Source organism: Cygnus atratus, chromosome 2 (assembly GCF_013377495.2).
Source record: "Cygnus atratus isolate AKBS03 ecotype Queensland, Australia chromosome 2, CAtr_DNAZoo_HiC_assembly, whole genome shotgun sequence".
Lineage (NCBI taxonomy): Eukaryota > Metazoa > Chordata > Aves > Anseriformes > Anatidae > Cygnus > Cygnus atratus.
In genome coordinates this window covers 111,413,332-111,427,437 of record NC_066363.1, presented here as the reverse complement: position 1 = coordinate 111,427,437, position 14,106 = coordinate 111,413,332, and the positions used below count along the sequence as shown (strand labels likewise).

At 38.4% G+C, this 14,106-nt stretch overlaps 1 protein-coding gene across 5 annotated transcripts in view; it reads right to left on the bottom strand.

The window, feature by feature from the left end:
• Positions 1–14,106, bottom strand: part of LAMA3 (laminin subunit alpha 3) — a 114,623-nt gene that overhangs the window by 78,069 nt on the left and 22,448 nt on the right. For 2 of the 5 annotated variants that reach the window (XM_035564064.2, XM_035564065.2), the window contains exons 8-14: positions 11,914–12,032; positions 7,631–7,721; positions 6,525–6,656; positions 5,701–5,763; positions 4,353–4,394; positions 3,124–3,258; positions 260–394 (exon numbers count right to left, since the gene is read on the bottom strand). In XM_035564064.2, the coding sequence (XP_035419957.1) occupies positions 260–394; positions 3,124–3,258; positions 4,353–4,394; positions 5,701–5,763; positions 6,525–6,656; positions 7,631–7,721; positions 11,914–12,032 (717 nt within the window). The remainder of the gene's footprint in view (positions 1–259; positions 395–3,123; positions 3,259–4,352; positions 4,395–5,700; positions 5,764–6,524; positions 6,657–7,630; positions 7,722–11,913; positions 12,033–14,106) is intronic. The other 3 variants (XM_035564067.2, XM_035564068.2, XM_035564066.2) reach the window with 2 other exon arrangements.

The window sequence follows — 14,106 nt, the reverse complement described above, 5'->3', positions numbered from 1 at the left end:
TGCTTACATTAATCCAACTTGTACAGATAACAGGAACAGAGATGATGTGCCAGGGAGGGCTACCAGAGTGTGTGTCTGCCAAAAAGCCTGTCCACTGGCTTGATATTCAGTGTTACTGTTGCCAGCTTTGGAAGGAACAAAACTACCATGCTTACCTAGGTAGTTTTTGATGGAAATATATTTGGGAGAATATATTTTCTTCTGTACTGTAGTAATAAGATGGCAAGCCCCAGTAAAAGGAGGGAAGGCTGTTACTCACGCAAGCAGCTGGGATAGTTGTAATAACCTGGAGCACACTGGTTGCACTTAAATCCAGCAAAGTTCCTGTGGCACAGACACTGTCCTCTAGGACCACATATATTGTCCACTGAGCCAACTGAATCACAGTTGCATTCTGTATAGGGGAAAAAATAAAAATAAAAAAATCACTAAATATCCTGACAGACACGTCTAAACGAGTAGTTATTTAAAACAGAATTTTCCCAAAAGACACCTTTAAAGCAATCATGAGGAATACAGACAAAACATAATTTCACCGCCAAATATAAATATCCTGAAATAGATGCTTATAATGTAATTGCCTCCTCAACCACTGATAATCAGGTTCTTACTGCAATGCCATGATGTACAGCTTAGGCATATAGTTTGATTCCTTGCAAAATACACATATAAGGAAGAGAAGTCTATCTTAAGATGGAAAGAAAAGTTCCATGAGAGAAGTACTCATTTGCTTTAAAAAATAACCTCTGACAAAAAGCAATCACAAAGCTAGGCTAGGTCTAATGGCTGACAAGCATACTAGTAAAGCAGTTAATGATGCACAACTTCATGATGGACAAATAAAGGATGCACAAGATAAGAACTGCTGCCCTGTCGTAATTCTACAAGCTGGCAAGCAGTGCACTGCAAGAATCTGCACGTGATATGTGAGGCACACTGTCAGACTGTAACAGCTAGCTGCATGGTGCTTCTCTCAGATTTATCACTGGTTTAGGCTAACAGCTCTGTCACAGATATGATGTGCTGCTTTGTTGAAACAATGGAGGAAGTTACACAGGCCCATATTTTACAGGTACATGAATGGGAGCCCATCCAGGAATCCCAACTGCCACAGGTTTTGCAGTTAAGGCTAGGTTTGCAGTTAATCTCTTACATTATTTGACTAACAAAAATAGCTGACTGATAAATATAAAACAAACACTGCTCAAGTACTGTCTTTCTGTTGCATGTTCATTTTCCTGGTTCCCCATTTTGGTTCCTCTTCGTGCTGCAGCCAAAGATGTCTGGCTTTGCTGTGTTTACGTCAAAGCTTCATGGAAAGACTCAGGACTTGCTAGCAAGTTGCGTAAGAACAATACAAATACTGAAGCTTCCAAAAACATCACCAACACTACGGTCCCCTCCCAGCTGAGTATTATATCACATTCTCTCCGCATTTTAATTACATCAATTAGTTTAAAGGCTTTATTTTGATACTGCTCCTGTTGAATAAAGCTTCTATGGAGTTCAACAAGGTAAGACCAGAAAGGACAGTTTTAGCTGCAGTACCCAAGAATTTAAAGAGCTACCTCCCTTCTGAAGATGAGAACTCCAAACAGGAGTAGCAGGCAGGGCTGCTCATCCTCCAGCACAGTTTGCAGTATGCTGCATTAGTTTAAATTTAATCAATGGCAGCTTATTTTAATAGAACAAGCTGTGAACTGCAGCAGTTTTGAGCAATCACACTGGCTGTGTTTTCAACTATTTTGTCTGTCTTTTACAATTTGTTGTTGCACGCTCTCTTAAGCTTTTATGTCTCTTTTCTGCTTTTGGTGTTAAAAATTTAAACATATTCAATATGGGTTTGATTTGTTCTAAGATTGCTATCTAATTCAGTTCTAAGAAAAAAAAAGTTACTGTATTTTAAAACCACTGAACAGAGTGTACCAAGGCAGAATCCTGATTTTATGTTTTTAATTTTAAAAAGTTAATCTACTCCAGACCATAAAGACACAGTCACATGGTATTTCTTTATTCCAACCATTGTGTTTAGTAACACAACGTAATACATCTTTGTGAGTGCATAAAGAATTCTGCTGGCTATATCATCAGACATAAACAAGTATATAAAGCCCAAAAGGAAGAAGACTGCTATAGTCAGCAACTAAAAATAATGAGAAAGAAGAAAGTAAGTCATAATGTTCTACATAAATCCTGTTACCCTCTATAGGAAAGTATATTTCAAAACACAGCAATAGCCTATATTCTTTTTCAATGTACAATTCACTAATCGTAGAATGGTTTCAGTTGGAAAGGATCACCTAGCCCCAACCCTCCTGCCACTGGGGGCACAGGGATTTTCAAGGATTACCAAGGATTAAGGGCCTCTCTCATTCACAGCAAAGGCAGACAAAACTTAGGGGCCAAACAGGACTTGATGGCTTCTTCATACACACGTGAAATAATTATGTATTTCAAGGTTATACTTCTTCAGTACTGATCAACCTTCCTTTCACATAAAAAGCAGGCTAGTCCTTGGTGTCATATACACTGGTGAAACCCCATGGAGATCATTCATGTTTCATGATTACATGAGCAAGGCCTGTCATATGATGTTAAAATTAGCAAGAAATCACAATGAAGGGCAAAATGTGAAAAATCACTGTGAAGGGCAAAATCACTTTCAGATTTAAACAACACACATTGTGCAAGGTACTAAACAATGATCCTCTGCAAAAGTATATTAGTTCTCCACTATTCTACTGTTTTTTTACTATGCCAATTCCTTGCCAGCAGTGAAGCATCCTCTGCTGCTGTAGACCTCCCTGATAAAATAGTTTTCAAATCCTTAGGTTATTAGTAAGACAGCTGCGCTAACTGAAGCTAAATCAAACAGTCAGACCAAGAAAAAAAGCCCACAAGAAAACAGACTATGTAATTATTTCCTACTGTAGAAACATGCACGGAATTAGTGCTTGGAGAATGAAAATACATGAGGATTTCACTGTAAGGAACAGGAGAGTCTCTTGCTCACATAGTGTGGTGAACATTGTTTCAACCCCTGCAAAAACGTTACCTTAAAAGAATTAAAGTTTGCCTACTCAGGGGTCTGTCTGATGACATACATGCAATCTGCAACCTTACCTTCACAGACAGGGAAAGAGTGGTGGCCAGGTTGACAGCTGTCACACCGAAGTCCACGTACCCCTGAGTGACAAAGACACCTTCCACAAAAATCACAGACTTCAGGACGGGTACCCGCTGAGTTACATTCACACGCTGCAACCAAGCAAAGAATTTTCAGAGGCAGTCTCTGCAGAAGTGCTCTTTTATTATTACATAAATGAATAAATAAAAGCCACTCCCCAATGATCAAGAGGACCAAACTCTTCTCCTCACATTCATTTAGTTTCATAATAGCTTTTATTGATTGCCAGCATCAGTAAGAATTCAGTATTGAGGGAGATATAAAGGAAAATCTGTTAGAGAGAAAGAATCTGGCTTAAAGTAACTATTGCATTCAATGTCAGGGTTGAAGCACACTTAGCCTGTCCCCACTCAGGACAGATACATCGATATCAAGTGGTATGCCAACTACTGAAAGTAGCTCAAATCTTTTTTAAGACTAAAATTAAACTATTTATGGTTTGGATTTACAGCCTCTGGAAGGAGCAGTTAATAAAATCAGCAGTACAGAGCTGATTAATTGAAATACGTCAAAAACAGTTTTCTGGTACTGATTAGAAAGGGCAGCTTGATACATGAAGGTGAGGTTGCAAAATAAAGTTAAACATAAATTTCCCCCCAAAAAGGATAAGTAACAGAAATGCTTCCATTGGTATTCTAAATTTCATCAGGAATAATATTATTAAATTCACTCTCAAACTGCAATCCGACAGCTGCATCACAAAATAGACAACAATCAATGTAATAGAGGCATTTTTAGATAGGAATCACTCCTCATCAAGTTTTTCTTTTTTGACTTCTGTGAGTTTTGGAAGATTCCCTTACAAACACATCTCCATGGCAAAAGAATTTCATAACTCTGAATAAAGCTTGGATTTTTGGATATGCTTGCTGAAAGGGTATGTTTTGGCTTACTCTAGCAGTCATGAAAAAAAAAAAAAAAAACAATTGCACAGGTATCACAGGAAAAAACCTGAAATCCAGTTTGACATCTGCACTGTCCTGTATTTCCATTACAGTCACTACCAAGAACTCCTGTGCCATGGAACTGGCGTGCTGAAGAGCACATTTGTAAAGAAAACATTTTCAGTATTACAATCTTAGAGTTGGCATTTCACTTGAAAGCTAAATGTTGGCATTTACCCTGGGGCTCAGTCTCCAAGAGTAAAAGAAACTGTGGAACTTACGCAGACACTGGGGGCCAAAATACCCTGGTTTGCAGCCACCTTCTAGTTATTACAGGAAATAGAAGAAAGAAAGGAACAATAGTTAGTGCATGAAACCATGCAACTCCTTGTATTTTTTGCAGGGAAAAACAGATCAGTACTTAGTAATTATTACTCTTGAATCACCAAAACTATTCGTATGACCGTTATGTGCAAATCTCACTAAAAAAAATATATTGTAATTATGTGTTTAGTTTGCCAGAACTAACTTACAACTTCTAGACACAGAAGCTTCCATTTAGAGATACCTGCCTTTCCTAAGCCTTCAGATTGAGGTGTTACTTGTTGAAAATGTAAGTAGCTTAAGATCTGTTTACTCCTGATTATATTTACTTATTTTATCATTGCATTTTTTTTTTTCTTCTTCATTCTAAAACTATGTGAGAGAAGAAAACATGCAACAGAGCATACCCAGAGGCCTACCAGGGCAATTATTTTTGATGCTGTATAAACAAGATGATAGTTGGCTACAGGAGACTAAAGTTTTGTAGGCTGTAACAGCAACTGCATACACTTTCAAGCAAACAATTAGAACTTGTAGATATACAAATGGATGTGCACTGTCTACTTATATCTAAGCGCCTGCTACATTCACAGAAGAAAACACTTTCATTTGCCAGCATAAACTCCAGTTCTATTAAACTAATAAAAAATAAAGGGGATACACATTGTTTTTAGGATATGACAAAAGTTGCTAGATTTTTTAAAGTTATTAATCCTAAAGTACATTACTAGTATGTATTAGATTTAGCATTGGCTGTGAGATGTCTCAGTTCTGCAGTATAATGATATATACTAAAAAACAAAAGCCCACCAAGGGAATCATTTTATGTATTTCAGACAGCTTTGCAGTGGGATAAATAAGAAATATGTAGCCCTCTTAGAAATTCAAGTTCTTCACGACGTACAATTCGCCAGGTGCAAGAGGCCAGTCCATAAACAGAGGGCAATTAGCCTTAAGAAAGAGATTTACACTGCAAAGCAGCTGACAAGTTGTACGTGTCAGAAAGCATTGATGGATCTGTTCACAAGCATCAAATGAGATGGTCAGCTTCTTCTGCAGATGTTTGCCAGAGGCTCAAACTTATTTTGATCCATAACTCTTTCTGGAAGTATCCCACTAAACTGTTTAATATGAACAAGATTATAAGATGAACTTCTGGTAAGAACAAAGGTTCTCTGAAAGATAAATACCAACACTGTCAAAAGTACTACATAAATCTCCATGAATGAAATCATACTGCTAAAATAGTGAAAAGTCGTGACACAGGGAAAAAAAGTGGTAGAAAAAAAAAAACAAAAAACTTGCCTATTATGTCACCAGCTATAGCATCGCTTGGATTTGGAGAAGTAAAAGGATATACAGGAATACCTTTAAAACAAAAGAAATGGTAAGGTATATCTGAAATAGACCCATTTATTTCACTAAAAATCATGACAGATCATGAAGCTCTGTCCTGTCAACACAAAGAGCATGATTAATTAACTAATTTTAAATTAATCAATGACATTAGATTTCATTCTATTACCATTTTCAGTAAATGGAAGCACTCAGCATTTCTGTCACATCATTTTTCTCTTGTGTTTATTTTCTTTGGATCTACTAACACCTTTCCCTCAGTCACTTAAAAAATCTGAAACAAACTGTAACCCTTCCTTCATGGCTGACAGCTTTATACTCTGCCAGGAGGATCTTCCCAGCATTACACTGGCACTATTTTAGAATTATTTTTAATTATTTTAGAATCTTCTGAAATGCCACAAACTTGGTTTATTAGGCATGCAAGTTCCAAATCCTTGGAGGCCTCAAGGAAAACACACAGCCACTTTCTCCCCCATCTCTCACTAGTCATGTTCTACTTAGTCCAAGCGAGTTATAGGCTCTAGCTAGACTCTCTGAATGTCTTAAATGAATTCAGAATTCTGAATATGAAACACAATCTGTTTTGTAAAGTAAACCACGCTATCTTCAGTGTTACGACAACTGATTTATTGGAACGTGTATGCTTGAGAATCTGAAATGCCAGATATTCAAATCAAACAGTTCAACCAAACCAACTGTAATTAAAACAGCTAACTCTTTAAAGCACATTTAAAATTCTGGAGAACAGACATTTCTATTTGTATACTTACGGATACAAAATGGAAAACTATAGAAACCATCAGCACAGCGTTCACAGTTTTCTCCCTGGAAATTCTGCTTACAGAAACAGCGGCCAGAGCCTTCTTCACAGCCCTCTGCATGCTCTGAGTTACAACTGCAGGCTAAGCAAGTATGATAAAATAAGCACTTTCGGAAAAAGATTTAATTTGTCTTCTATAGCAGTGCACAATGGCATTATGATGTCATTTGCAATTGTGAATGTGTCATTATTTAAAGAATTAACATTCGCATTCTGTTTCATATTTTCTGAGTACTCTAGATCACAGAATTAATCTTTATGGTATCCCTTAGAAGTAAGATCTATACCATTTTCTTAGACTGTTTAATTTTATTTTTTTTTAATTCAGAAGACTGCACGTTATTGCTCCACAGTACTGCAGCATCTATCCTTTCTGTGGCTTGTGCTCCTCTCTCTCCATAGCCTAGGCGGAGCACCATGCTCTTGTACACCTTCCCTTATGCACCACATACGACATTATGGCAGCATTCCCACAGCTCTGCTGACCTCCCATTCATTTCAATACCCAAACACAACAAACCATAGCTTTCTCCTACTTGTCACAAAGTTCCGTCAGACTGTTTGTAATTTAGTCCTTAGTTCTTACCTACACTCAGTTCATCTTTTTTAAATGCTATATCTCTCATCATCTTATTGCATTATTATTGTAGATGCTAGGTTGAGCACTAGATAGATTAGAAGTAGTGATCCTTATCACCTTTGGAGCTATACAATAACATTTTCAAGCGACCAATAGCCAAAAGATACCTTATATGTATGTCAGAGAACTAAGAGAAGCAGGGTCATGAGGATATGAGATGAGAGCGGCTTCTCAGAGGTTATGCCAGCTCACTGTGGGGTGTGTAGCTGGTCCTACCGCCTCATCAGCCTTTTATGGCTTACTTCCTCCTATTGTCCTACTGCTAGTCTGAAGCTTTAAGTTCATATGACACATACACTGAGAAGATTATCATTAAAAGAGTCGAAAGCAACACAGGAAGACGTTTGCAGTTGTTTTCCAACATCTTTTGGACATTTTTTTCGTTACTATGAGATGCCAAATAGAGAAGGACTTACGTATACAGCCATCAGGAGCTCTTGCTGGAACACCATATGGACGGTAATAACCTTTTGCACACTTCTCACAGTTAATACCAGCTGTATTATGCTGTGCAAAATAAAACAAAACGAGAATATGAGATAAAAAGGGGAACTTGGAAGGAGAATTAAGAAACAATAACATCCTTAACACTGTCTCTATACACAACTGCAATAAAGACATTTGTCATTTGGTGTTCTTTAACAACATACAGCTTCCTGAATGACAGTATTCTTACATAAAGTAGCTGAATTTTAACTTTAAAACATTATGAAAAAGAGCTATTTAACAAAAAATGAATTTAATTCTAGGAATAAAATTCCCTTTTACACTATCACCAGATATTCGTTTATTTTTATACAGCTTTCTTATTACTATGTGTACATCATTCAGACAACTGCATCATTAATTTTCCTCATACTGTCTATTACCTCTTGAATATCCTTTATCCAAAATCAGCAATATCAAGATAAACCAAAATCTGATCAGTCTACAGGAAACAAAAGTAAAAAGCACAAAACAGATCTACCATTAGAAAAACATACTACAAAACATCTCTGTAAACTTGTTTTAGACACAATGAAAAACCATCATAAGTAATTTAACCACAGCAAAATACATATATCTCCTTTGAACAAAGTCCTAAGTGTATTTTAACTCTTGCACTAAAGCTCTCTTGTGGTGAGGGTGGCAGGAGCATGCAGCAGTGATGGCACGCAGAAGTTGAGCTGTCACGAGGCATTCTCGTGAACCCATTTGTCTCATGAGCAGGGGACCAGAAATGGGGGTAAACTCTGCCCTGGAACAACAAAAGCAGCAAGCACCTGCCCCCAGCTCCCACTTGCTGTTCATTTCCTTCTTAGGGATTGTTGCAACACAGGGCTGCAAAGAGGGACCCAGGACTTAATGGGGCAGCTGGCAGGGTAGTTCATTAGCAGGGCACCCAGGATGTTGCTGTTTGTGGTTGGTGTTCTCCATTTGTGCAATAGTTCTGGGTTCTGCTTCCAGCTCTGCCAGGAGCTTCCTCTAACATCTTCAGATCCGAACTACTGCTGAGAAAGGCTAATGCTAGATTAGGGGAGGTGATGCTCACATCACACAGCAGATGGAGATACAGTATTTGTTGCAGCACTTAGGCCACAGAGTGGCCCGGCAACTCTGCTCAGGACTGTAGGACTCCTCTCAGAGTTGCAGGATGCCACTGTCCAGGTATGGGGCTGCAGAGAGTGTCTGGACTTCTCCCTGGTGCTGGGGCAGGTGATAAACCTGTGCAGAGCTTGTGGATAAGGATCAGAGGATGGCCCAGCCCAGCTGATGCTGCAGTAGATGTCTGTTACAGACAGACTGAACAAAAAGGCAGATGAAGCCTTCTTTAAGCAGCCAGAGAGTGCCCTGCAATCACAGGCATTGGTACTCATGGATGACTTTAACCATCCCAATATCATCTGGAAGGGGCAATGCAGCTGGGTGCAGGCAACCCAGAAGTTAGTTTGAACATATCAAAGGCAATTTTGGGATGCAAGGACTCATGAGCCACTTACAGATACTCTGTTCAAAGTGACACCGACAAACAAGGAAGAACTGATAGAAGATGTCAGGCTGAGGGGCAGCCTTGGCTGCAGCAACCATAAGACTGAATTTTAAGATCCTTAAACAAGCAAGCAAGACAAATAGCAGAATTACAGTCTTGGGCTTCAGAAAAGCAGGTTTGGGCTTGTTCAGGTATCTGCTTGGTAAGATCCTACGTGAAACTGCACTGGAAGGGAAAGGAGTCCAGAAGAGCTAGCTGACTTTCAAGGACAGCCTCCTTAGCACAAGAATTGCCCTTTCCAATATGCAGGAAGTCAAGCAATGAAGGCAGAAGGCCAACATGAATAAATACTGAGCTCCTGATTGATCTCAAACTAAAAAAAGTACAGAGAAGCTGCAAGTATGGACAAGCTATCTGGGAGCAATACAAAGACATTGCCCATATGTGTAATAATGGAGTTAGGAAAGCCAAAGGTCAGCTGGAGTTAAAATTAGCAAGAGAGGTGAAGAGCAACAAGAGAGGTTTCTCAGAGGTGTACTGTAATAGGACAAGAAGCAACAGACACAGATTGGAACATGGTAAATTCCAATTAAATATTACAGGGAAAAACATTATCATGAGGGTGGTCAAACACTGAAGCAGGTTGCCATCAGTGGTTGTGGAATCTCCAGCCTTGGCGATGCTCAAGGCTTGACTGGACAAGTCCCTGAGCAACCTGATCTAATTAGACCTGCTTTATGCAGGGGGTTGGACTATGCAATTTCCAGAGCTTCTTTCCAACCTAAATTATACTGTGATTCTATGTTTATTCTCTCTCCTGAAGCTGTGAAATGGTTAAAATAAGATAGACTGTGGAAACTACAATACTCAATACTATTACTGTCTGACACATTCAATACTCATTCAAGCATCCATTTCTTCTGCTTTTTTTTTTCCCCTGACATAAGCAGAAAAAGTAAATTAAAATCCATGTACTTTGCTGATGAAAAAAATGCTATAATTAGATTTATGGAAAACTCATTTAATTTGGCATAACTTCTACAAAATTAGGTTACAAACAACTAATATCAGTCACACAACCATAGCCTCGTAGACTTACAGATTTAGATTAATTTGTTTTTTTGTATCCTAGAAGCAATTTAAGAAAAATGCTCTTTCATGAACAAAGAACTGACAGAAAGGATCAACATGATAAATCTGACCAGACTGCACGAACAATTTCTGCACAGAAATATCAATTGGAAGACAAAGAGCATTTCTTTCACTCATGCTAGTAAAAATAATTCTCTCTTCTGACTGCTTCTTGGACAATATCTTATTATACTGTGGCAATAAGATGAAAAAGACACCCTATACATTTTACTGGACATACCCTTTTTTGTTGCTTAAATACAGCTATATTTTAAATGCATAGCATGGTAATATATAAATCATTATATGCAGGTGTCATAGGAGCATAGGCTTGATGACAATTTTCCCTCTGAATTACATTCTGGTCAGCTGTTTGTTATTGGACAGACCTGACAACAACAGGAAGACAGACTTTTAAATCGGTATTTAACTGTATTTAACCCTGAGATTATTGAAACAATGACTAATTTAGATTGGAAGAGACCCCAGGAGGTAAGGTGGTCCAATCTCACTCAAAGCAGAGATATCTCCAAGATCAGATAAAGTTCCTTAGAGTCTTGTATGATCTTTCCTGAAAGTAATTAGTCATAGTAGTATAAAAATTCCTTATGATGAGAGACATTCCTTCTCTTTACAATAATATATTAGTCATAGTGACATACAGCGTAAAGTCTCTGACTCCAAATTTACATTTGTTGATTCAAACCAACTGAGTCTCTAGGATTGTTAAGGGGCTGAAGCACATGACATGTAAGGAGAAACTCAGGAAATGGCTTTGGTTGACTTGGAGAAGAGATGTTTAAGGAAGGTGGGTACCTAGTAGCAATTTTCTACTACCCAAGAGTGGGTTACAGAGAAGACAGAGACAAGCCTTCTCCAACATGCACAGCAGGACAAAAGCCAACTGTCACAAGATGCAACTGGGGAAATTCCCACTGAACAGTAGCAAAAATCTCTTTACCATGAAAGTAATTAAGTGCTGTAATAAATTACCCAGAGACTGAGTAATCTCCACCCTTGGAAATTTTCAGAAATCAGTTGTTTCTTTGTGCGAACTGATACAACTTTGCACCTATTCCTGGTCTGAGTGGAGCACTAGTCTAGATGACTTCCAGAGGTCCCTTCTAAGATTCCATGTGTTTTCAATAGCAAAAATTTCCTTCTGGGTATAGCCTATGCCCTCCTTAGTCCTTCTGGTGAGGCAGAGCTCTCTGTGTTTTGCTTCAGTAAAGAACCAGCTGGACTGAGTCGGTATTTTATTTAGGAAATTTTATTTCCCTTTATTAAGCAGGGAAACATCAGAGTTCATAACAGGAAAGGGGATTTTTATAGTTCATTTCATTGTTGTATTGTGTGGCTTTATTTCAATCACGCAGGACTGAGTGTAAATATAATTTATGTATCATTTGTTTATTAACAAGCAATGTTGTATGATGCAAATTACTTTCAGACACCTTTTTCCCTGCTTTGAGTACAAGTAACAGTACCAGAGGAATGGAGCTATCTAGACTGGTCAGCCTCCAAACTATCTGTGTGGGCACAGTGACACTACAGTATCCCTTCTTCGAATGCCATTTACTTAGACCAAAACCTTTTTACCTGGCAGTTAATGCAGACTCCTCCACCTTCATAATGCCCATGAATGTTTAAGCTTTCTCGACGCTGATCAACATCAGCATCATAGTAGCAGTCAGTGGCATGTCCATAGCAATTGCAGGCTGAAAAAGTTAATATTCCAAGTCAGCTTTCATTGTGATGCTGGAATTTAGAAATGTAGCAGAGGTGAAAAAGAAACCTAGAGTATTTATTTATACATACACTCATGTATTTGGAGTGTTCTCAAGTGCACATATTTACTTATCAGCAACTAGATTTTCACACCAGAAACCTGGGAAGATCATCTAGACATGAGGAAAACATGTACTGCTAGGTTTGTCAGAAGAGTCAACAGTTGTACCATTTCAAAACCATATATTTATACATAAAAGCAGAACTAGGAAGCTCCAGAAGAATGGTTTCAGCAGTTTTGTTTTTTTTTTTAAATAATGAAAAATATGTTCAAATACTTTTTCTATTTTTCCACATCCAAAAATACATCCGGGCTGAAGCTGTGTGCACTAAAACTTTGTTTCAAATGAACAGTTATAGATAAGATATACATATTTGTGTATAGGAAATTTTATGAAAGAAAAAAAAAAAGCTGAAAACAAAAAAAGGCTTCCGTAAACACGTGGTGCTAGGTGAGTTTTAATTATAAGTGTTCCAGCACTCCAGGGAAACCCTCCTACAAAATTCCTAAAGTTACAACTTTATAAAGCTATGACTTCACACTTGGGAAATCCTTCCTTCATCTGGACCAGGGGATAAGATACTCTGAAAGGCAATGGATTCCTGAAAGCATGTCAAAACAAAAGGTAAGAGCCCTGGCCCTACTTTCTTCATGATGTGGGAAGCATTTCCTTCCAAGGTCACTACCAAATGCTCTTCAAATTACCTAGCACAATGGAGAGCACAACTGAGGGAAAACTGATTCTCTACACCTTGCTATGTGATCATACAAAGAAGGAAGACTGGACCGTTCTGCATATCTCCTCTAGGTCTTTACATCTGAAAATCTTTGGATAAGGAAGCCTTCCCATAGAAACTATCAACTGCATAGCTAAGGAAAGCTGTGGTCTATTGTCAGATTGCCTCATGGTCTGCTGCCAGGAGCCAGATAGGTCAAGAGCCAGGTTTTCTGGCTGGGTTTCAATAGCTTCTGAAGATCTTTGAGGGTTTTAAATTCCTAAAGCCTTCAAGGAAAATAAAACATTACAAAAAATATATATATTATTGATTCAAGATACTAAGTCAAAAAAAATGGAAGAAGGTAATAGGCAAAAAGATTGCTGGGAGTGATAGAGCAGAACAAAGATAGGATATTTTTGTTCACCCTCAGCCCAGCTGCTGGACAAAATGAGGATCCGTGCACATAAGTGAGTATTTCCCTTTCTCTACACTGCAAACAAAAGCTCCTTGGCTATAGGGCCAAAACTTCTGTGAGCTACATACAGCTCACAAGTATGCCTATTAACAGTGATGGGAAATTATTTTGTCTGGTCCAAGTAACAGCATTTTCTCTTACAGGTGAACAGAAAACCCTTCTGCCTCACAAAGTGTTTTCTTACAGCTCTGAGCCATTTGCTGACCCTCACTGCTCTAGGAAACTCAGAGCAAAAGATTGGCCCTATCTCTATCAGCTCCCACCGACCTCTTTCAAGCAGTTTCCCCAAAGGGACCTCAGGCTGCTGGAGAGCTTAATGAGGCTGCTTTAATTCCTCCACTACTGGCTTCCAGGAGAAGAGGCCTGCACCTGGCCAACACTTTCAACAAATCACCCTAAACAGCTAGAAGCAATCCAAACTGAAAAGGGTATTTTTTCAGAGGTAGTTAGAAGCTAAGTTGTCTTGGCTCCAAGTCTCGTAGATGATCTTTTATGAATTCATTCTTTTAAGAACATAACATTATTTATGCTCTTTGTCTCTCTCTTCCTGGCAGAAAGTATTTTTCTTTCAAAGAGGGGAATCCAAATGAGGTTTCAAATATTGTCCAAAACTTGAGTCCCAACATGCCTATCTCTGATCAAATGTTTTAATCATCTTTTTTTCCCCCCCAACACTCTGTCTTAGTGCTGCAGTTTTGATTAAACAAGCATTCTATTTATTCCTCAAACTAATTTTAAAGGTACATCTATTTGGCTTTCAGATAAGGTTCCCTTGTTAACCGTTTGTACCTACTGGCTACACTACTCTC